This window comes from Eurytemora carolleeae, unplaced genomic scaffold (genome assembly GCF_000591075.1).
Source record: "Eurytemora carolleeae unplaced genomic scaffold, Eaff_2.0 scaffold2006, whole genome shotgun sequence".
In the NCBI taxonomy this organism is placed as follows: Eukaryota; Metazoa; Arthropoda; class Copepoda; order Calanoida; family Temoridae; genus Eurytemora; species Eurytemora carolleeae.
In genome coordinates, this window is record NW_019397944.1 from 12,066 (window position 1) to 35,537 (window position 23,472).

At 30.9% G+C, this 23,472-nt stretch overlaps 1 protein-coding gene across 1 annotated transcript in view; it reads right to left on the reverse strand.

Moving 5' to 3' along the window:
• LOC111716426 (DNA polymerase epsilon catalytic subunit A) overlaps window positions 1-23,101 on the reverse strand; it is a gene marked incomplete at its 5' end in the record, with an annotated part of 25,033 nt that extends 1,932 nt beyond the window's left edge. The window contains 22 exons of the mRNA XM_023491880.1: window positions 1,519-1,577; window positions 2,657-2,716; window positions 6,618-6,746; window positions 7,152-7,286; window positions 8,793-8,873; window positions 9,116-9,182; window positions 9,501-9,557; window positions 9,966-10,041; window positions 10,611-10,678; window positions 11,499-11,587; window positions 13,027-13,078; window positions 13,174-13,239; window positions 14,465-14,668; window positions 14,864-14,965; window positions 16,296-16,380; window positions 16,554-16,560; window positions 17,007-17,144; window positions 17,360-17,464; window positions 18,496-18,580; window positions 21,910-22,082; window positions 22,482-22,590; window positions 22,970-23,101. Coding sequence (XP_023347648.1) covers window positions 1,519-1,577; window positions 2,657-2,716; window positions 6,618-6,746; window positions 7,152-7,286; window positions 8,793-8,873; window positions 9,116-9,182; window positions 9,501-9,557; window positions 9,966-10,041; window positions 10,611-10,678; window positions 11,499-11,587; window positions 13,027-13,078; window positions 13,174-13,239; window positions 14,465-14,668; window positions 14,864-14,965; window positions 16,296-16,380; window positions 16,554-16,560; window positions 17,007-17,144; window positions 17,360-17,464; window positions 18,496-18,580; window positions 21,910-22,082; window positions 22,482-22,590; window positions 22,970-23,101 — 2,079 coding nt within the window. The remainder of the gene's footprint in view (window positions 1-1,518; window positions 1,578-2,656; window positions 2,717-6,617; window positions 6,747-7,151; window positions 7,287-8,792; window positions 8,874-9,115; window positions 9,183-9,500; window positions 9,558-9,965; window positions 10,042-10,610; window positions 10,679-11,498; window positions 11,588-13,026; window positions 13,079-13,173; window positions 13,240-14,464; window positions 14,669-14,863; window positions 14,966-16,295; window positions 16,381-16,553; window positions 16,561-17,006; window positions 17,145-17,359; window positions 17,465-18,495; window positions 18,581-21,909; window positions 22,083-22,481; window positions 22,591-22,969) is intronic.
• Window positions 23,102-23,472: the final 371 nt, after the last annotated feature.

The following is a 23,472-nucleotide window of genomic DNA, read 5'->3' on the forward strand; positions in this document are numbered from 1 at the left end:
AGGATACTGGGTACAGGATACTGGAACATCTTCTTGAATAAGCAATCAAATAAGTACTTATGGAACATATTCTCAAATAAACACTTCTTGGACATATCTCGAAAATTATGAATGAATTTTGATTGTCAATTGAAACATTAATCAATCTAATATTATTTAGAATGCAGAAAATAAGTTAAACTAACTTCATTTGACGAGAATTTTTTTTTTTTTTTTTCATGAAAAATTTGCTGAAATGAGTGAAAATTTAAAAAAAACGGTGTATTTTCCAGAATAAAAATCCGTACAATCCGTACAATTTGAAAACAAATCCGTACAATCCGTACAATCCGTACAATTTTAGGGTTTAAAAAAAATTAATCCGTACAATCCGTACATTTTGGCCACCCTGTAATATCTTTTACCGATTACCCGCGCTTGGTCGTTTATTACTATTTTAGCTATCATTAAACTATAAAAGATGACCCAGCCAACTTAGAGTCTCAAAACCTAGCTCAGAACATTTCCTTGGGTCTCCCGAGTTCCCCAATCAAAAACGTTTACAACTATATATATATATGTGAGCGAAAAGCGTCATCATATAGATATAGATATATATTTACTTCAGTTTCTAAATTAAATTAAATTGTACATAATGTTTAACCTACCATTACGATCCTCAGTAGTCAAAAATCTTAAAACATATATATTAAATAATATGTATATTATATATATATAAATTCATTTAAATGAAAGCTATATCTGAATTTTATAAAGCTATATAGGCTATGCAATCTGAACATTTTTGTAATTCCACGGGAAACGCCGAATATTTCAGCTAAAATAATTATAATGTCAAGCCCGAGGAAACGGTAGTAGTAACTATTACTTTAAATAATGAAATACACCTTGGCAACACCAGGTACTTTAGCTAATAATATTTTTGTTAAGAGCAACACCGCAGTTCCGCTATACATAAATTAAAACAAAAACAAAAACAAAAATGCAAATAAAAAATAACATACAGAGATATTAATTTAACCGATGCATTATTATTAACAAAGACTTTCACACAATTTACTAAACAAAATGGCTGCCACAACGTTCAATCAGGACAAAAATTACCACCACACACTTGAAAACAATTAACAATTGTACAAAAATGACTACCACACACTTGAAAATAATGAACAAATGTTCAAAAATGACTACCACCTGTTGAAAATTATTCATATAAGTACAAAAATTACACTTGATAACAATTAAAAAATGGACAAAAATGACTACCACACACTTGAAAATAATATACAAACGTTCAAAAATGACTACCACCTATTGAAATAATTCATTTAAGTACAGAAGTGTTTACCTTACAGTTAAAAATAATTAAGAAATGTACAAAAATGGCTACCACACAGTTAAAAAATAATTAATAAATGTACAAAACGACTACCTCGCCTTTAAATAAAATCAATGAACGTACAAAACCACTACTTCACTATTGATAAAAAAAATTGTTAGGAGTACAAAAATGTCTACCTGCACCGCTTGGCCATGTTGTACTGAGTAACTTCCTTACATTTATCACAGGTTAAATCCTAGTAAATGACAACAGTTTATGAAAATATATAAAAAAAGATGGTTAAAAAAAAATATATTTAATTGATAAGGAAAGAACACGCATCACATGTTTTAGTTGAATAATACAAAAAAATAAATAATCCTATTAATATAACAGATAACGTGATTTCTAGAATGAACATAGGGATCAAAGAATGAAAGGATTGATGAATAAATAATATAAATGACCAACTACAATCGAAAGAATATAAAAGAATAGATATAAATGACTGAATAAAAATGACTGAAGATAGATTACTGAATATAAATGACTGAATATAAATGAATGAATATAAATGAATGAATATAAATGACTGAATATAAATGAATGATTATGAAATAACTGAACATAAATGACTGAATATAAATGACTGAATATAAATGAATGAATATAAATGAATGAATATAAATGAATTAATATAAATAAATGAACATAAATGACTGAATATAAATAAATGAATATAAATAAATGAATATAAAAGAATGCATGCATTGTAAATGTATGAATATAAGTGAATGAATGTAATAAATGAAAGAATATATAAATGAATGAATATAATAAATAAATGAATATAATAAATGAATGAATATAATAAATAAATATAAATGAAAATAAATATAAATGAATGAATAAATAAATCAATATAAATAAATAAATGAGCATGAATAAATGAAAAAATTTGTGAGTTTAAATTAATAATATAAATGAAATTATGTGAATAAATAAATAAATAAATGAATATATATGAATGAATGAATTTAAGAAAATGAGTATGATATAAATGAATAAATATAAGTGAATGAATATAATAAATTAATATAAATAAATCAATGAATATGAATAAATAAATGAATATGAATAAATGAATAAATTAAATTATAGGAATGAATGAATAAATCAATGAATATAAATGAATAAGTATGAATGAGTATATAAATGAATAAATATGAATAAATGAATGAATGAATATAAATTAAGAATATAAAACAAATTATATCAATGAATGAATAAATGAAAGAATATTAATAAATGAATATGAATGTACGCATGAATAACCTGTAGAATATAACCCATAGTTTTCCTCTTCACACAATCAACCAACATGGCTTCAATCTCCTAAAAATCAAAATATAGAATGTATCTCAAGTACATTGTACAATGTCATCTTGAAATATGTTCGATGTTTTTAAGTTAAAATCATTTACAATAGAAGCTTAGTACAGTGTACAGTGTACAGTGTACAGTGTACAGTACAGTGTACACCTTGATCATATACAATAGGAGCTAATTACAGTGTACAGTGTACACTGCACAGTGAACACCTTGATCATATACAAAAGTCTAACTAATGCCTAGTTGTTCATATTTCCTCGTTATCTTGATATTGTGTTTTTCAAAGATACAGATTATAATTTCCCAGTCCCAATACCTCATTATTAAACGATTAAGATCGCATCGGGACTTTCTTACTACACAGGACTTAGAATCAAAACAATCTATTTTGAAATATGTTTGTGAAGGGATAAGTTTAGAATAATCCACTCTTTAATTTATTTCCAAATTCTAATCTAAGACTTGCTTAAAATTAAACATCATTCAAATTAAAGGGTATATAAATTAATTAAAAGTTTCACTACAGAGAGTGTATTTCAGTGTGTTTATTTAAAACATAGACACTGTTTTCTGGAAGTGAGTTTTCTAAATCATGACTATAAAGTGAGTTTTCTAAATCTTGACTATAAAGTGAGTTTTCTAAATCTTGACAATAAAGTGAATTTTCTAAATCACGACTATAAAGTGAGTTTTCTAAATCATGACTATAAAGTGAGCTTTCTAAATCATGACTATAAAGTAAGTTTTCAAAATCATGGCTATAAAGTGAGTTTTCTAAATCATGACTATAAAGCGAGTTTTCTAAATCATGACTATATAGTGAGTTTTCTAAATCATGCCTATAAAGTGAGTTTTCTAAATCTTGACTATAACGCGAGTTTTCTAAATCATGACTATAAAGTGAGTTTTCTAAATCATGACTATAAAGTGAGTTTTCATATCATGACTATAAAGTAAATTTTCTAAATCTTGACTATAAAGTGAGTTTTTTAAATCATGACTATAAAGTGAGTTTTCTAAATCTTGACTATAAAGTGAGTTTTCTAAATCATGACTATAAAGTGAATTTTCTAAATCTTGACTATAAAGTGAGTTATAAAGTGAGTTTTCTAAATCATGACTACAAAGTGAGTTTTCTAAAGAATGACTTTAAAGTGAATTTTCTAAATCACGACTATAAAGTGAGATTTCTAAATCATGACTATAAAGTGAATTTTTTAAATCATGACTATAAGGTGAGTTTTCTAAATCATGACTATAAAGTGAATTTTTTAAATCATGGCTATAAAGTGAGTTTTCTAAATCATGACTATAAAGTGAGTTTTCTAAATCATGGCTATAATGTGAGTTTTCTATATCATAACTATAAAGTGAGTTTTCTAAATCATGACTAGAAAGTGAGTTTTCTAAATCATGACTATAAAGTGAGTTTTCTAAATCATGGCTATAATGTGAGTTTTCTATATCATGACTATAAAGTGAGTTTTCTAAATCATGACTATAAAGTGAGTTTTCTAAAAGATGCCTTTAAAGTGAATTTTCTAAATCACGACTATAAAGTGAGTTTTCTAAATCATGACTATAAAGTAAGTTTTCTAAATCATGACTATAAAGTGAATTTTTTAAATCATGACTATAAGGTGAGTTTTCTAAATCTTGACTATAAAGTGAGTTTTCTAAATCATGACTATAAAGTGAATTTTCTAAATCTTGACTATAAAGTGAGTTTTCTAAATCTTAACTATAAAGTGAGTTTTCTAAATCATGACTATAAAGTGAGTTTTCTAAATCATGGCTATAATGTGAGTTTTCTAAATCATGACTATAAAGCGAGTTTTCTAAATCATGACTATAAAGTGAGTTTTCTAAATCATGACTATAAAGTGAGTTTTCTAAAGGATGCCTTTAAAGTGAATTTTCTAAATCATGACTATAAAGTGAATTTTCTAAATCATGACTATAAAGTGAGTTTTCTAAATTATGGCTATAATGTGAGTTTTCTAAATCATGAATGTAAAGTGAGTTTTCTAAATCATGACTATAAAGTAAGTTTTCTAAATCATGACTATAAAGTGAGTTTTCTAAATCATGGCTATAATGTGAGTTTTCTATATCATGACTATAAAGTGAGTTTTCTACATCATGACTATGAAGTGAGGCCTGCAAGCTTAACGTTTAATGTAATGTGTTACTATGACCATATTTGAATATTAAATTCGTTTTAAAATTGAATCCGGCATTGTGTCCGAATACCAATTTCCTTCCGATTAACATGTCCTTTAGGCGTCATGCGTATTAAATAATGTTAATTTTTTAATTTAAAAAAAACCTTTTTTAAATATTGGTGTCAAAAAATATATTGAAACCTGCTAATGGTAGAGTCTCTTCATAAAGGGGTTTGTCGATAAGAGAAAAAATAAACAACTTGAGCATGCAAGCGCCACAAAATCATACATTCAAGCGGCGAACATAGGAACTAACAATTTGTATAACATTGGCCGCTAGATGGAACCACATTGGTTTAATGTTTTCAGTCTACTTGCTAGAATACCTGGGTCCATATCCTTGCTTAATAGAAAGTTATTGCAGCCAAAAATTAAGAAATTTTCCGTATTTTCTTTTTTAATCCTTCAAGAAGGATAAAATGTGAGAGAAGACAATTTATTTCTTCTTCTTAAGTGGTTTTTTATTTACTCCCGTAAAATCTCATATTATTCTGATATTGACTGTTAATATGAAATGTTGCCGATAAATTAGGTTTAAATTCTAATATTATAAGTCTGAACCTCAGAGCACCCTCTTCCAAGAGCACATAAAAACTTTAAAAAAAAACACCACAATTCTTTGTTTTGAAAAATGCGGGTAACATTTCGAAATAATCATCAAATTTCCATTGTAAAAAAACATTTTTAAATTTGGTTTTATAATCAAAATTTAGAAAATTTAAAACTCCACACTTAATAAATCATGAATTCAATCAAAATTAGATTTCTTGAAACTTTAAAAATATTTCTCAATATATCTTAATCCTAATAAATCTCCAAATATTTGGTTCCAAATATTCTGAAGATTTTATTCTTGAGAACATATCCTTTGGAATAGAATAGGTTTTCTGAAAACTAAAATCCTTTAACCTACAAATTGCCATTTTGTAAAAATATAAAATCCACGGCAATGAATGGGTGCATCAAACTTAATTTAAGATTATATTTGAATTGAAAATGAAAATGCAGTGCACACGGTGTACTGTACTAATCCTATTGAATATCTAGAAAGCTGGATTTATGCACGCTCACAAACAATGATAAGGATTAGAAGTGAAAAGGCAAAAAATTTATCATAATGAATAGAAATTGTACTTGAAATAAATTTTTTAGATTTGGAGTGTAAATCTTTTTAATTATATGAATAACTGAAAAAAAAAAAACCATAGGAAACATTTGCGGGAAAAAGTTAACATTTGCAATGTCAATGCCATTGACAAATAGAATTATACTGACAAAGGCTGAAAGAAACTGATAGTGACAATACCAATAGAAACGATAATGGCAATACATAACAATTACGATAACAATTGAAATGATAAATACAAAGGCAATGACAATGCCAATGCAAATGCGAATGATAATGCAAATGCCAACGCCAACACCGATGACGACATTTACAATATCAGCAATGCCCATGTGTAATTGAAAATGTCAATGCCTGTTACAATGCCTATGCCTATGCCTACGCCTATGACAATGACATATGATGAATGGGAAAATGAACAAGAATAATAATAAAAATTAGTATGAAGTTAAAAATATCTATAATATTAATATAAATAATACTTAACACATGATAATAATACTAATGTTGCAAATAATGTTATTACTAATATAAAAAGTAATAATAAATCTACCTGGGAATTGTATGGGGTTTGACAGGCTCCGTTTGAGCAGATCCAGACTGGAGTTCCAGCAACCTCCCCTTGGTCTCCATCCTTACACAGGTCTAGGTCTCGACAGAAATTACAGGACTTACAGATAACCTAGAGCATAGTTTACAGATAACCTGGAGCATAGGTAACAGATAACCTGGAGTATAGTTTACAGATAACCTGGAGTATAGCTTACAGATAACCTGGAGTATAGAATACAGATAACATGGAGTAAAGCTTACAGATAACCTGGAGTATAGAATACAGATAACATGGAGTAAAGCCCTGGAGTATAGAATACAGATAACATGGAGTAAAGCTTACAGATAACCTGGAGTATAGAATACAGATAACATGGAGTAAAGCTTACAGATAACCTAGAGCAAAGTACAGAAAAGCAAGAAAATCAAAAAAATTGTCTCACTAAGGAAGGACAATAAAGAAAAGTTTATTGACATCATAATTTAACCATTTATGACAGAGCGACTTGAAATAATATTTGAATTAAAAGTTTACCTCTGGTAGGATGAATGAGATGCACGGATCCTTCCATTCTGCTGCTGGATTAAACTCTCCCACATTCAGCAGTTTCAGCAGGTTCCGTCTCATCTTTGTTACAGTCTTCTCTACACCAGTATCCAGGTACAGAACCTGGGAGTAAATCATCAAACTGGGGATTACTAGAGCTCTGGAGGGATATCCTGGGAATTTCCCTAATAGCTTGCCACTTGAAAAATTTTTTATTATTAAAACAAAAACTATTCTTATATTCTAAAAGAAATTTGAGGAATTTCCCAGATTCTCATAGATATTTGAGGGTGTTAAATTACTAAATTTTGAAAATTTCCCAAATGATTGGATATTTCGGTCCGGTCCGAAATTCCCCTCATAGTCCTACCTAGAGCTTTGGGAATTATTCATCAAGTAACAATCAAGTTTAGATGTCTGTTAAGTTTAAGTATCTATGAAATTTTTCTAATGACTTGATGTTGAGAAATTCCTCAGACCTCCAAAATTTCTGTTGAAATCTGATGGTGGTGTATTTGTGAGAATTTAGAATATCTCCCTAACCGTCTTGGTTTTGTAAATTTTCGCAAATGCCTTAGGTTTTGGGAAATTTCCAAAATGTCGGGTTTTTTTTAAATTCCCAAATTTTACATTTATAATAATTGTACTCCTACATTTCGTGGGATATATTAAACGGTAAATATTTGTTTCACTTCAACACTCTTCATTTCCCAAAAAGTATTCACATTTTTTAAAAGCAATGAATGTCCTAAAATATTTTCAAATACCTCAGAAGAATAGAAATTTATTTATCATGTCCATCCAAAATATGAAAAATATTTTGCTAAAACTACTGGAAGCATCTACGCTCTTATGTCTGCAAAGTGCAAATATACCAAATATTGTTTGAAGAGTTCTTCTGAGTAAAAGAAAAATGTATGAAGCATTCTAGATGGGCCCAAATATTAGATTTGATAACGATGTTCATTGTACACACTATATACAGTGGTAGGCGATTATAACAATACAATGAAGACGACTTTTTAGTTAAGTTACGATTATTAACAAGCTTTTTTTAATTACAAATTTATAAGTATTCAAAGAGAAGCTTTTTTAATTGACAGCGTCTCTTGAGTTCTATATTTATGTTAAACAGCTTCATCTTCAATCTTCATTATATTGCTATAATCGCCTACTTAACTGTTTAATTTATTATGAAGAAAAAATTATATTTAATAAATTGGGAGGGGTACATTTACATTCTCTACATTGTGAAATATAATCTCCTTTAAATATTCTATGATTGAAAAAACTCCTTAAACATTCACTACGAACATTTAAATTATATGAAATTGAGAAAATCATTTAAAACTTTTCTTAAATTAGATTTTTAATATGAGCTCTACTTGAAAAGAAGGCTGGTTTTCAGTACAAACTTAAAACGGGTTCGGGCTGTTTTTGGTCACTCACATGCTTGGCTAAATGATCATGGAGCGCTGATTCAGGGTAGGAAGAACCTGGGGTTAGAATGGGAGCCAAATGCAAAGAAAGCTATGTTAGCTAAACCCCCTCCCTTGAAATGTCAAGAAAAAACTGAACAAAATTCTGTACTTCTGTACATGTCATTGCTACTGGGACGACATGACTTACCTTACAGATTGCCTTGACGAACTCTAGGGCTGGGTGGGTCAGCTTGAGATGGGAGCCAGGTAGAGAAGGGAATATGGAGTCCTGTCACATATATTCATCATTTCTCTGATCCCATTTAAAACTCTTTATTACAGAGTTCAAGAAAACTTTTCATGAAGAGAGGAGGGTAATGAGCCCCAACTTAAAGTTGAAATAGAAGAATAAATAAGTGAATTAAGGAATACAGGAATGAAAACATGAAAGAAAGGATAAATAAATGAAAGGATGAATGAATAAATATGTGAAAAATGAATAAGTGAATTAATAAATGAATGAATATATTCCTCTGCATCTCCTCGATGTTCCGGAAATTTTTTATTTATCTTTTCAACAACTCCAAACAGTCTCTGACTGAAAATATTTTAAATTAACAAAATAATTTATATCAAAAACAATTATGAATAAAAACTATCAACTATGAAGAAATTAGAGAATAAAATAGCAGATTTGTTTTTCCTGTGATACCAAATTCATTTTATATACACAAGTTTATTGAGGTTCAGTAATATTTTTTCCTTAGCAAGTCTATTTAATTCATTCAATTCATTCAATTTAATTTACAATTAAAGTTCAAAACTACAAAATTGGCGCAAAAATTAAAAAAATACATTTGGCCGCTTGGTTTGCAATGGCGGATAAATGTTTAGGCGACAAATTTCATTGAATTACCTGAGCTCTCCAGACACTAAATCATCAGCGAACTCCTCAACAGACATTGGTTCCTTTCTGCATCAAAGAAATCATAAAAATAATCTGAATTAAATATAAATATGTATTCTGCGAGCCCTCGGCACCAGTCTATTTCCTCCACAAGTTTATATATGTATGTTGTTTTTTGTTATTGAAATTTAAGAAAAACAGTAAAGTTTGTTAGTAGTATACTTTTTACCAGGATAGCTAATAAAGCACCAAGCTAGTTAGCATTATTCAATTTTATAGACAGGAACGAGTAACACTTGGCCTTAGGAATTCAGGGGGTAATAATTTTTTAATCGGATAATAAACTCCCTCTGGTAAATATTTTACTTTTTACATAGTAAACTCCGAGGTTGCGTGATTATTACTGAGAAACACATCAAATTTCTGAACAAAATATACAACATATATGCTTGCTTATATATATATATTGTTTACCTATTTGGGTTGGTGGATGGGGTGCCGAACCCTCCGGGAGTTAGGGTCAACTTGCGTTTACGGATTGGAGTCTCTCCTACTCAATCAATTAATCATTCAAAAAATAAATTATTGAACAATAAGAAAGTAATGATGTATCAAAGATCAATAATCAACGAATGAAAGGAATGAATTGAGGGGGAATCAGTAAATCAAAGGAATGAATTGAGGAGGAATCAGTAAATCAAAGGAATGAATTGAGGAGGAATCAGTAAATCAAAGGAATGAATCAAAGAATTAAACAGTGAAAAAATTAATCAATTATTACTAGTTATCAAATCAATTAATGAAGAAAGCAATCAAAGATATTATGAATTTTCCAAAGATGAATCATCAATGAATTAATGAATCAATGAATCAATGAATGAAAGGATGAACATCATTGAATTAATGAATGAAACGATGAATCAATGAATGAATGAATCAATCAATCGATCAATGAACGAATCAATGAATCCAAGGATGGGTCATTGAATTAATCAATAAATCAAAGAATCAATGAATGAATCAATGAAAATCAAAGGATGGATCAATGAATTAATTTATGATGAAATGAACATGGGGATTGAACTACAAAATACAGATAAATAAAATGATTCAAGTTTCCTGGGGCAATTTTCTCCTTCTCTCGTTCTAAGTAGTTATTCACTGCTGAGATATAACCAACAACAACCCTAAGAAATAAATAAATAAACAAATAAATGAATAATTAAATAAATAAATGTTAAATAGCCACTAGCCAGTCAACCACCATTAGCTGGAAATCAAGGTCGAGCTCCAGTTAAAACCGCTTAAGAACAAAATTTAATATTCGAATTCCTCTACTACTTGATAAGATTCCTTGAACAAAAATTTCTATAGCACTTCCTGAAATTTCTAAAACACCGGCTATAAAATTCCTTCACTATCTGCTAAAATTCCTTCACTATCCGCTGAAATACCTAAACTAACTGCTAAAATTCCTTCACTGTTGCTGAAATTCCTTCAATACCTCTTTTTACTTTTTTACTCTTTTTTTCAGTACTCTTTTTACTACCTGCTATATCTTCACTATCTGCTGAAATTCCTTCCCTATCTGCTGAAATGTCTTCACTACCTGTTGATATTGCTTAACTTCTTCCTGAAATTTTTAAAGCACCTGCACTAAAATTCTGTTAACATTACTAAACTATCTCTTAAAATTCCTTGATTTCTTAAACAATTCTAAATATTCCTCCACGAATTCTTGAAATTTCTTAACCTACCTTGAAATTCTATATGTGAAGAGTTTTTAGTATCTTCTTCAATTCCTTGATAACATGTTGAAATTCCTCCCTTGATTACAGATATCTATAACCTGCTTCTTAAAATTCCATTACTTTGTGCTAAAATTCTGTTGCCTGTTGAAAATTCCTGGTATTTCTAATCAACCTGCGGAAATTACATGAATACACGCAGAAATTCGTTAACTAACAGTTGAAATTCCTCCACTAATCCATGAAATTCTGGTAGTACCTGTTGAAATTTCCCCGGATATTCCCCTCCTCAGGAAGGAAGTTAGCCAAGTTCCAGGTCATGGCAATCTCAGGAGCATCATCTTCATCCTGAGTTAAAAATGTCTATTTTGTGTAAAATCAAATCAAATCAAATCGAATCAGACTTTTAGGGACGCCCTGCGACCACATGAACAATCTTGAAAAGCTATTTTATTTTTTTTTTACATTAGTGTAAAACATATACTTTTCTCATTCCATAAATTGGGAGTTCATCGTCAACGAGTACTAACAATCCAACACCAATTGTTTTAAAAATGTAAGAAATAAATATTTAACTTTTCTTATCTTTTCCCTTTATTTTTTAGATTTGGGGGGGGGGAAATATTTCCACACTCTATTTTTGGAGGTTTTTAAAAATTTTCCCCTCAATTTATTGATTTATAATTTATAAATAAATAAATAAATTAAAGACTTATTTACTTACTAAAAAATGTAAAAAAAGAGATTTCATCACAAAAAAAGAAACCCTGGATAAAAATTGGAGCAATATTCCTTTTTGCTGATTTTTTTTTAACAAATAAGTTCAATGTCTCATCTTGAGGTATTCAAATTTTGTAAATTTCTTTTTAGAAAAGAATTATCTGAGCTGAGACACTGTTTAACAGTCTGTATGTAATTCCTGTTTGTTAAACCAATTTAATTTATTCTACTTATTTCTATCTTAAAGTTAGTTTAAGTTTCATCAAAGCTATGAATTTGTGAACTAACTTTGCTTCTTTAAAATTCAATTCAAGCATATTTCGTTGCACACTCTTCCTTGAATTGATCAAAAGAAAGACAAAACTAAATTAGACAAAAAATTAGTGAAACTTTTAACAAAATTATTTTCATGAATATTTGTTTTTTAATTATGCAAAAAGAAAAAAAGACAACTGAAATTATTTCAAGTTTATTCCTTTGAAAAATTTAAACTTTTGAATTAATTATTTTGTTCTTTATTTTAGATTTACAAAGAAATAGAACTTTTTCTTGGAATGAACATTAACTGAGTTCTAAGGGGGATTTTTTTCATAAACAGATGGTTAAATATTAATATTTAGACCATAAAATATATTTAAATATAAAAAATACGTGATTTGCTATTTCCCTCTAATTTTATTTCAGTATTAGATTAATTAAGTAATAAAACTGAATTGAATACATTTATTTACCATACAAAATACAAATAACTAAGTAAGCATCTTGAGTTAAATAACCTAATGCAAAGTGAGGGTATAATTCTTCACCCCCCCCCCCCTTAAAAAAAAATAATATCTATGCTATGTACCTTCCCAAGGGCATTTTCCCAAGAGGCAACTTTCAAAGGGTATTTTCCAGTGGCAACTTCCCAAATGAGCCATTTCCCAAGCAACAACTTCCCAAGTCTGTTCTAGTCGCAGCGCTCAGCCCCCTAACCTTTGGGAAATTGACACTTGAGAAATTGTACTTTGGGAAGTTGCTCTTGGGAAAAGGCCTTTGGGAAATTACCTAACACAAAAAAAAGCTACCTCATCGGCTAGAGTAACCTCTTCGTCCTCCTCCGTCCTCTCAGGCAATATTCTAAAAAAAAAATTTAAAATTGAACTAATTTAGATAAAAAATAATAAAAATAGTAAAAGTAACAGTAACAGCAACAGTAAAAGTAACAATAATACCTAGACTTAACTCCTCCATAGTTAGCTGGGTCCAACCAGAGGAGTATATCCCAGGAACTAGCCAACCTGAACACACAATGTTTTAATCTGTTTATAACGATCTTAGTTCCTTTCATCTTTAAAACATTAAAACCTCAGAAGTTTAATTCTTTCATAAGTCAAGAGCCCTCATTGGGGCAATAGAAGAAAACTTTCCCCCATTTTCTCATGTTTTAAATTACACTTATAAAAAATAGCTCTACATGCTAAATAAAGACAATAAAAGATATTTTTCCATTGCTTTTATTGCAGATGATGAATTTAAACATTGCTATTTATGAATACAAGGTGGTATGTAAGATTCGTCTATTTCTCCAGATACAGGGTTAAAAGGATGAGACTGTAAAGACGACCTGAAACTCTTTTAGTATGACGAATCCAAAATTAAATTGTACATCTTTTGCTTGAACTTAGTATTTTAACCTTATTGTTGATTGTCCAAAGAAAGAAACAAGTATACAGTTGCGGGGAATCATAAATTTAAGGAAACAGACAGTGAAAATTCTCTGTAGTATTAGTCATCTCCTGAGTCTTATTCTTTGTGAGTAACTCAGTACTGATTCAAACAGTACTGAACTCTGTACTGATTCAAACAGTACTGAACTCTGTACTGATTCAAACAGTACTGAGCTGAAAACTTCAGAATGGTCGATATTGAGATTGATGCTTGATCCTCTCTTTTTCTTAATATCGAGACTAACCTAATCTTGTACTTATATTCTGAAAAGTGTATAAAATTCAACCAATCAGAGTCGCATAAAGAGCCGGTAAATTTAAAATTTTGCGCGCCATTTAAGATTGTATGAAGAAAGAGGATGGACTCTCTAAATTAATAAACCGCTTTTTGATTTTTCGCCACTATATCAAAGAAAAAGTAGTTTAAGAAGAAAATCAAAAGAGTGTTCATTGGATACTCAGATTAATTAATCGGGATTAAGGATATCTCGTTATAAAGTTTTCAGCTCTGGTTTCCAGTCTAATATGCAGTTATTGATCTTTTTTCAATACAGAATCTCAAGTTAAAACGCGATGTGGCTAAGAACTGTTATATTTAAAATTTCACCCTCAGGAGATATTTGGATAAAAAATGTAAGATTGAAAATTGCAGAGTTTGCTTAGTATAATTGCAAGTATGATTCTGCAGCTTAATATCAATTTTGAAAACAATAAAATATTAAAAATCAGATTTAATTTTAATATTTTTGAAACACAACTTTTTTTCTTATGAGTGCTCGCTAAAAAATGGGCTTACCTAATGTTTATACAGTGAAACATCTCCTTATTCCTGATATGCTGACTAATGTAGTCCACGTAGGTCGACGCGTCGGAGTACTGACGCTTCTTGGTTGAGATAATGATTCGGTTAAAATCCGCGAATATAATAACTGCTCCAAGACGCTTAAACTCTGCAATAAGATGGAGAAGAAGCTTCTTCATCAACTGCAACAGAGATTTCCTAAATTCAAAAATGTTAATCATTCACACGATATTTTCAATTTGTATTGTAGAAATATTAAATAGTAGTAGTAGTGGGTTGATTAAATTAATCCCACAACTGCAGTACGCATTATAATTAACGATGTTTGGGAAATTTTTGAGTTTTTTTATTATTTGTCCCCCCCCCCCACTCTTTAAAAATACGTTTTATTACCTGAGAGCGGGGTCGTAGAGAAGACTTTTAGGACTGCGGAGCCAGCGATAGAAATGTATAATTTGGTAATCAGCAAACACATTCTTATACTGGACAACATCCCTGAATATCAGAGGATAAAGGGACTATACACGTCACTTCAAATGACCCTCAATTCATGGAGTTGCACCACAGAATCAGAACGGTGGCATATTATTAATTATTATTATTATTATTATAAATCTGTCTGATCAAGAATGCCAATGTTTTCTAACTGAAAATAATTCCTTTATGTTTCACTATTAAAGTAACCTGCGGATTTTTGCTTCAGAAAACTGAAGGAAATTGTCAAAATTCAACACATTCAACGACGATATCTCCTCCGATTAAGATGGAAAGGTTCCCACTCTGTGAAACAGACAAGTATTTCTATAAATCGCCCCCTCCCATACAATCTAATCATCGATTTAATCTTTTCAAAGTCTCTACCGACTTGTTAAAAAGTTTAAAAGATTAACCAATAAGGTATCCCATAAGATCCAATGGAGGCCAATTAAAAGGATTATTAATCTAGACACGAACTTGACAGAGCGCAAATAATCTCAAGGATAAAAGTTATAGATCCAAGGGTTCTTATTGATCGGTAAAATTCACAAAATTAGTCTATCATTTTTGGTCCAAAAAGAAGTTACTGAAGTTTTCAGCCTGAGCTACTAGAGCTGTTACATTATACCTGAGCCATGGTTCTAAGAACCCTGAAAGCTGGAGGTACTAGAGCTGTTTCATTATCATACCTAAACCTGGCTCTGTGGTTCTAAGAACTCTGAAAGCTAGAGCTACTAGGGCTGTTTCATCATACCACAGTCAGGTTCCGACCATGGTTTTAAGATCCCTCAAACCTAGAGCTACTAGTGCTGTTTCATCATACCTGAGCCAGGTTCCGACCATGGTTCTAGGAACCTTTAAAGCTGAAGCTACTAGACCTATTTTATTATACCTGAGCCAGGTGCCATGGATCTGAAAAGTGGATCTACTAGAGCTGTTTCATTATCATACCTGAGCAAGGTTCCATGTTCTAAGAACCCTAAAACCTAGAACTACTAGAGCTGTTTCATAATACCTGAGCCAGGTTCCGACCATGGTTCTAAGAACCCTTAAAGCTGAGGCTTCTAGAGCTATTTTATTATACCTGAGCCGGGTTCCATGGTTCTAAGAACCCTGAAAGCTGGATCTACAAAGCTGTTTATCATACCTCAGCCAGGTTCCGACCATGGTTCTAAGAACCCTAAAACCTAGACCTACTAGAGCTGTTTCATCATACCTGAGCCAGGTTCCGACCATGGTTCTAAGAACCCTTAAAGCTGAGGCTTCAAGAGCTATTTTATTATACCTGAGCCAGGTTTCACGGTTCCAACAACCCTGAAAGCTGGATCTACAAAGCTGTTTATCATACCTGAGCCAGGTTCCGACCATAGTTCTTAGAACCCTGAATGCTGGAGCTACTAAAGCTGTTTCATCATAGCTGGCCAATCCACGACCTGAAAAATTGTCTTTAAATAAAGTATAATAATCATTAAAATGAAAAACAATAACAACACTTTTTTCTTTAAATTATTCCATAATCCAGACACAAGAACGGTTCTAACATAACTCGTGTTCTTATTCTTCTGTATACATACCATATAAATTACATTGATAGATAGATAGATACTAGTTATCTAAATGAAAACAAAACTAGTTAGATAACTATATAGATAGTTGGATAGAGACCAGCTCTATCTATCTAGATACTAACTATCTAGATGAAAACAAAAAAAGTTTGATAAATATATGGATAGTTGGATACAGGGGGGGGGGGTGGGGGACATTCGCCCCCCTGACAGATTCAGGATAAATTTAGATTTAGAAATTTGTAAAAAACTAGACTTAAGTTTTAATATTGTTCATATCTAGTGATGTTCCTTAATCAATACTCATTTATCAAAATTGTAATATTGTTCCTAATTTTTATGCATTTAAGTATAACAAGTAATTTCTTATTTATGGAACGTCCTATCTTTGAATTGTACTCTCTATTAAACGTCCTCCATCTAAAATCTCTTAAGATCCAATTAATTTTGATCCAACTTTTATTTTCCAACACGCTTGGGCATCAATATTATACCTGAGACTGGAGAAGGGTATTAACCGCCAAGGCATCAATGTCCAACTCAACGCACACGTTCTTGTAGAACCCGTCGTTGTTGATCACGATCCCAAACCCTTCCTCCTGATCAGTCTGCAGCCGACCATCATCGGCCTCCTGGCAATTAATTCAATAATAGATCAATTATACAATTAGTTGGTCAAACAATCATTATTAAAGCAGAATAATTAAATAATCATTTCACTACCGCAAGTAGCGAGTTTCTTTAACCCNTTAAAAACCAAAAAAAAAATCAAATTTGATTTGAAAAAAGGGGGTAAATGGATCTCAGAACTATAAACGCCCCTGTGGGTAACCTTGTATATTCCTACCTTTCCCCCGAAGTCTGGAGTATCTGAGTTACTCGCCCACAGGACAAAGTTTTGCTTTCGGAGATATCTTGCGTAGAATATATCCGCTCCATAAACTGTTGTATCCTACAAAATAACTAGAATATATCCACTCCATAAACTGTTGTATCCTACAATATATCTAGAATATATCCGCTCCATAAACTGTTGTATCCTACAATATATCTAGAATATATCCGCTCCATAAACTGTTGTATCCTACGATATATCTAAAATATATCCGTTCCATAAACCGTTGTATACTACAAAATATCTAAATACATCCGCTCCTCAAACCGTTGTATCCTACAAAATATCTAAAATATATATTTGCTCCTTAAACTGTTGTATCCTACAATATTAGAATATATCCGCTCCATAAACTGTTGTATCCTATAAAATATCTAGAATATATTCGCTCCTTAAACTGCTGTATCCTACAATATTAGAATATATCCGCTCCATAAACTGTTGTATCCTACCAAATATCTAGAATATATTCGCTCCTTAAACTGTTGTATCCTAAAATATTAGAATATATCCGCTCCATCATAAACTGTTGTATCCTACAATATAACTAGAATATATCCGCTCCACAAACTAATGTATCCTAGAATATATCTACTCCATAAACTGTTGTATACTACAATATATCTAGAAATTATTCGCTCCATCTTTATATACACTCCTTGTCTGTTTGTTTAAATCCAATAAACGTCAAAACGGCTGAAGTGATCTGGCCCAAAATTTTGTGGTGCCTCACGTCACCACGTCACCCCAGGAAGGTTTATGAATGATAAAAGTTTCAAAAATTTGACTCCAACAAAATTCGCTTTCAAATAAATTTTTAAAATCCACGAAAATATTTTTTGATATCCGCGAACTTTTTGGGTTTTTTTTTACAATGCATACGAAGAAAAAATGTTCACAATTGAAATAAAGATGGGCGCGAAGCGCCATAAAAGCCTATTGAACTACAATATTTAAAACCTAGTTCGATTACTGTGGTCCTTCCAATACGCATTAAATGACGCATCTAATATTTGTAAAATAATATTTTTTTCTTGTTTACTAACGTAAATGTTTACAGTACAGTACATGCAGTACATAAACAGCACCTTAGGTAGATTTCCTGCTGGTATATGAAGGTATCTGCAGTGCTCTATTGTACTAGCTATGTACAGATCTGATTTCAAATAGTGTCTAAAATAAAATCCAATAAAAATGTTAAGAGAAGTAAAACATTTGTAATCTTGAATACAAAAATACTTGGAATAATTCAATAAAAATTCTAAAAATAAATTTTATAGAAAAAGATGACAGAAGAAATTTTGTTTCCAAAACTGTTTGTAATAGAAATAAAAAATAGGATAAAGAAAACATAAAGAAAAGAATTTTAAGAATGAGGAAAAAATAGTTATGATTTAAGTTTATGTAAATATAGAATTATTATTTTCAAGAAAAATAAGAAAATTTAATAATATTATATATATATATATATGTATATTTTTATTTTTACTTTATATTCAGCGAAGTCGATAACTGTTGTAAAAAAAATTTTCTAAGAGAAAAACCGTCCGATACAATCAAACAATAATTCAATCAATCTTTGCAAAACTAAATCATTTGTTTGAATTTAAAAAGGAAATTTTATTTTTTTCATTTTTATATTTATTTGACAAACAATGAAATATTTTTAATATTTTCTAAATTTCTTTTCTATTATTGCCGAAACTAATATTAATACGAAGAAATTTAATGATTTTTGCGATATTGCCACAAGGTTGAAAAATGTTTTTAAATTCTAAGCATTTCAATTTAAAAAGAAAATATAATATATGTTGAGTAAAAATATCATATTTTCCACACCCTAAAAATTGCCGATTTCTTTAATATATTTAGTTAGTGGATAGGATCAGTTCTGTTTATTTTGACAGTTTTAAACTTTTCAGAAATCCGTTTAACATTTTAAGATACCGCATTAACCTGCCCAGAAAGATTCCTTTTTTTGTTTACAATTTTTGGCTTGTTGTGATTAAACTAGTTCTTCATCATCAAGGTGCGCGTACAGGGTTATGCCGCAAAGAATAAGACTACAAAGATAACTGTACGAAATTTTTTCAGTCTGCTATTTTTACATTTATTATCCTTGCAGCTCTTAATTTGATTCTTACTTTGTAAAATCTGATAATATACAATAAGAAGGCTGTTTTCTTCAGACGCACTCAAAATAAAACCTTAAATTAACAGCCTCATGTCATCATATAAATTTCATTCTTAATGGGTAAGTAATCATTGGTAAATATTTTTCTGTTTGCGAGGGAAAAAATATTGTATTTAAAGAGGGCTTTCAGAATTTCAAAGAAAATCTTAAGGGGAGACCTGGTTATTTATCTTCTTAGAGCACCAAAACGCTCCATTTAAAAACCAAAAAAAAAATCAAATTTGATTTGAAAAAAGGGGGTAAATGGATCTCAGAACTATAAACGCCCCTGTGGGTAACCTTGTATATTCCTACCTTTCCCCCGAAGTCTGGAGTATCTGAGTTACTCGCCCACAGGACAAAGTTTTGCTTTCGGAGATATCTTGCGTAGAATATATCCGCTCCATAAACTGTTGTATCCTACAAAATAACTAGAATATATCCACTCCATAAACTGTTGTATCCTACAATATATCTAGAATATATCCGCTCCATAAACTGTTGTATCCTACAATATATCTAGAATATATCCGCTCCATAAACTGTTGTATCCTACGATATATCTAGAATATATCCGCTCCATAAACTGTTGTATCCTACGATATATCTAAAATATATCCGTTCCATAAACCGTTGTATACTACAAAATATCTAAATACATCCGCTCCTCAAACCGTTGTATCCTACAAAATATCTAAAATATATATTTGCTCCTTAAACTGTTGTATCCTACAATATTAGAATATATCCGCTCCATAAACTGTTGTATCCTATAAAATATCTAGAATATATTCGCTCCTTAAACTGTTGTATCCTAAAATATTAGAATATATCCGCTCCATAAACTGTTGTATCCTACCAAATATCTAGAATATATTCGCTNTCAATACTCATTTATCAAAATTGTAATATTGTTCCTAATTTTTATGCATTTAAGTATAACAAGTAATTTCTTTTTGTTCTTAAATTGCTAATGTTCCTATTATTGTTCCTGTTCCTAATACTGTGTCCGACCCACCTTAAATCCCTGTCCTAATCCTTTATTTTTGTTCCTAATTCCTGAACAATCTTTTATTGTTCCTAAATCCCTGTCCTAATCCTATAATTTTGTTCCTAATTCCTGAACAATCTTTTTATTGTTCCTAAATCCATGTCCTAATCCTTTATTTTTGTTCCTTATTCCTGAACAATCTTTTTATTGTTCCGTAATCATTAATTTTGACTCTTTTTGAGTCTTTTAAGTCAAAAAACAAAACTAGTTAGATAAATATATAGATAGTTGGATATCTATCTAGATACTAGCTATATAATTGAAAACAAGATAGATAGACCAATTAAAAAATAGATAGATAGATTAATAGATTGTTGGATAGATTAAGATGATAAGATACATATATAGATAAATCAACAGGTTAGATAAAAATAAAGATACATATTAAGATATATTATGGAATTATGATTTTGGAAAAAAATATGTTACGTTATTGTTCAACCTTAACCCGAAAATAAATATAAATAAACTATCTACTGCATCATTATTTCTAGTTTATTTCATTTTTGTTAAAGTATTATACTGTTTGCTATAGAGCAAATTGCATCAATCCATCTAATTATTCAGAACTAATTGTATTCTTTATTCTTTACCCCCCCCCCCTCCCAATGCTTCACATACAAGGTTACCCACAAAGGATGAGACTGTAAAGACGATCTGCAACTCTGAAGATATGACGATTCTAAGGTTGAATTATGTCTTCTGCCTTGAATATTGTATCTAAATGACTTATTCAATTATTTTGGTCGCGAAATTTACAGTTGCAGGGAAATATGAATATAAAGGAATAGACAGTATAAATTCTGTACATGTAAAGTCTCATTCTTTATGAATTCTCTTCATAACAAAATTTTTGAAATATTCAAATTTTTTACTTATAGCTGTTTACATTTGGTTTTTTTTCTTCAAAAACAAAAGCATAACAAAAATTAAAATTGTTATAATGGGTTATTTCTATTAAACCCTAAAATGTAATACTAAATAAATAGAAACAAACTGACCGATGTAGATAAATAGATAGATAAATATATGTAAATACATTATACATAAAGCTAAACTGATAATAAGATTTTGATACGTCTTTGTGAACGATTTTTTATTTTGAATTGTGATTGTATGGAGTAATTGTCAAAATATTGCTAGATTTAAGCGTGAAAGGTTGTACATATTGGTTTGCAGTGAAAGATAGCAAATAGATCTGCTGATACCTGATCATAGTTCTGGTAAATAGATCTGCTGATACCTGATCATAGTTCTGGTAAATAGATCTGCTGATACCTGATCATTGTTCTGGCTCCTAGTTTCTGCCAGTCCAGTACACTGTACAGATTATCAGTATCTTGTACATGTATAGGAATGACCGGAATATCTCCTAGCTGTGGAATAGAGGCGACCAGGCTGGTCAGATCAATCCCACTCTGTAGTCCAACAACAGTAGGACCACGCTTCTCCTACAAGATATAATAATAATAATAATGCTTATAACATTACTATCAACATTACCAACAATAATAATCATCATACTAAAAATAAAATGACAATAATAACAAAATTAATTAAGCAAGAGGTCAAAACTTTAATATTGTGAATCCAGAGGCTGAATTTAATTTTTTTAAATTCGGCCTCAGGGATGAAGTTATCCGCATCTTTTGTCGTCCGACGGATTAAATTAATTCCTCTCAAATATCTTGTAGCCATGGATGACTAAAATTAAGGAACCATGTACTTATTCATAAAATTTAAAAGTTCCTAATGTGGATGTTGAGATCAAGCGATGTAGATTAGCGCTATTTTAAACAAAGCTGTGACCTCAGTTTGATGTTTAAAGTTTGATGAACCGACTTAATTACCTGCATATAGGTTGAGAGTATTTTTCCAATAGCTTTGTACACCTTTCTAATATCAGTTTCTGTGTACACTTCAAACACGTGATCAGAATCCGGTACTGTACATGCAGCTCTACAAACGGAGACAGATTTTAAGGAAAGGTTTTCATTGTTTCTTTAGGTCCTGTCCTGTTCCCTGATCCCTGGTCCTTGGTCCTGGTCCCTAGTCCTGTCCTTGGTCCTGTTTCTAACCCTGTTCCTGTCACTGGTCCTGTCCCTGGTCCAGTCCCTGGTCCTGTCCCTGATCCTCGTCCTGTCCCTGGTTCTGTTCCCGTCCCTGGTCCTGTCCCTGGTCCTGGTCGGTCCTGTCCCTGGTTTTGTTCCCGTCCCTGGTCCTGTTCCCTTCCCTGGTCCTGTCCATGGTCCTGGTCGGTCCTGTCACTGATCCTCGTCCTGTCCCTGGTTCTGTTCCTGTCCCTGGTCACTATCCCATGTCCCTGTCCTTGTCCTACCTATCGGGTTTTGAAATGTACGCGGCACGCTCTGAATTATACATCCCGGTCATGCCCGGTAGCTGGTTACTCTGAACTGTATCAACTACAAATACTGACGCCTTCTTTTGCCCTAAATATAAAAATGATGATCTAAAAGAAAAAAATTGGAACCAATGAAACTGTTTAATAAGAAGGCAAAATGTAGGCAATCTGATGGGGATTTTAGGTTGTTATTAAGCAAATAGTTTATTTATAGTACATTGCACAATATCTGCCTTTCATGGTCATCATACATAACTCGTGTTCTTATTCTTCTGTATACATACATATGCATACCAGACTGCTTATCAGAAGAGAAAATTTTACAAGTACATTAGACTGCTTAAACGTTATTTCCGATAAGATGACATCTCAACCCGATAAGCTGACATCTCAACCCGATAAGATTTAGATAAGCAGCATTTTGTGCAGGGACTATTCATACAAATATACTGCTTATAAGGGCTCATCTGCATCCCGCA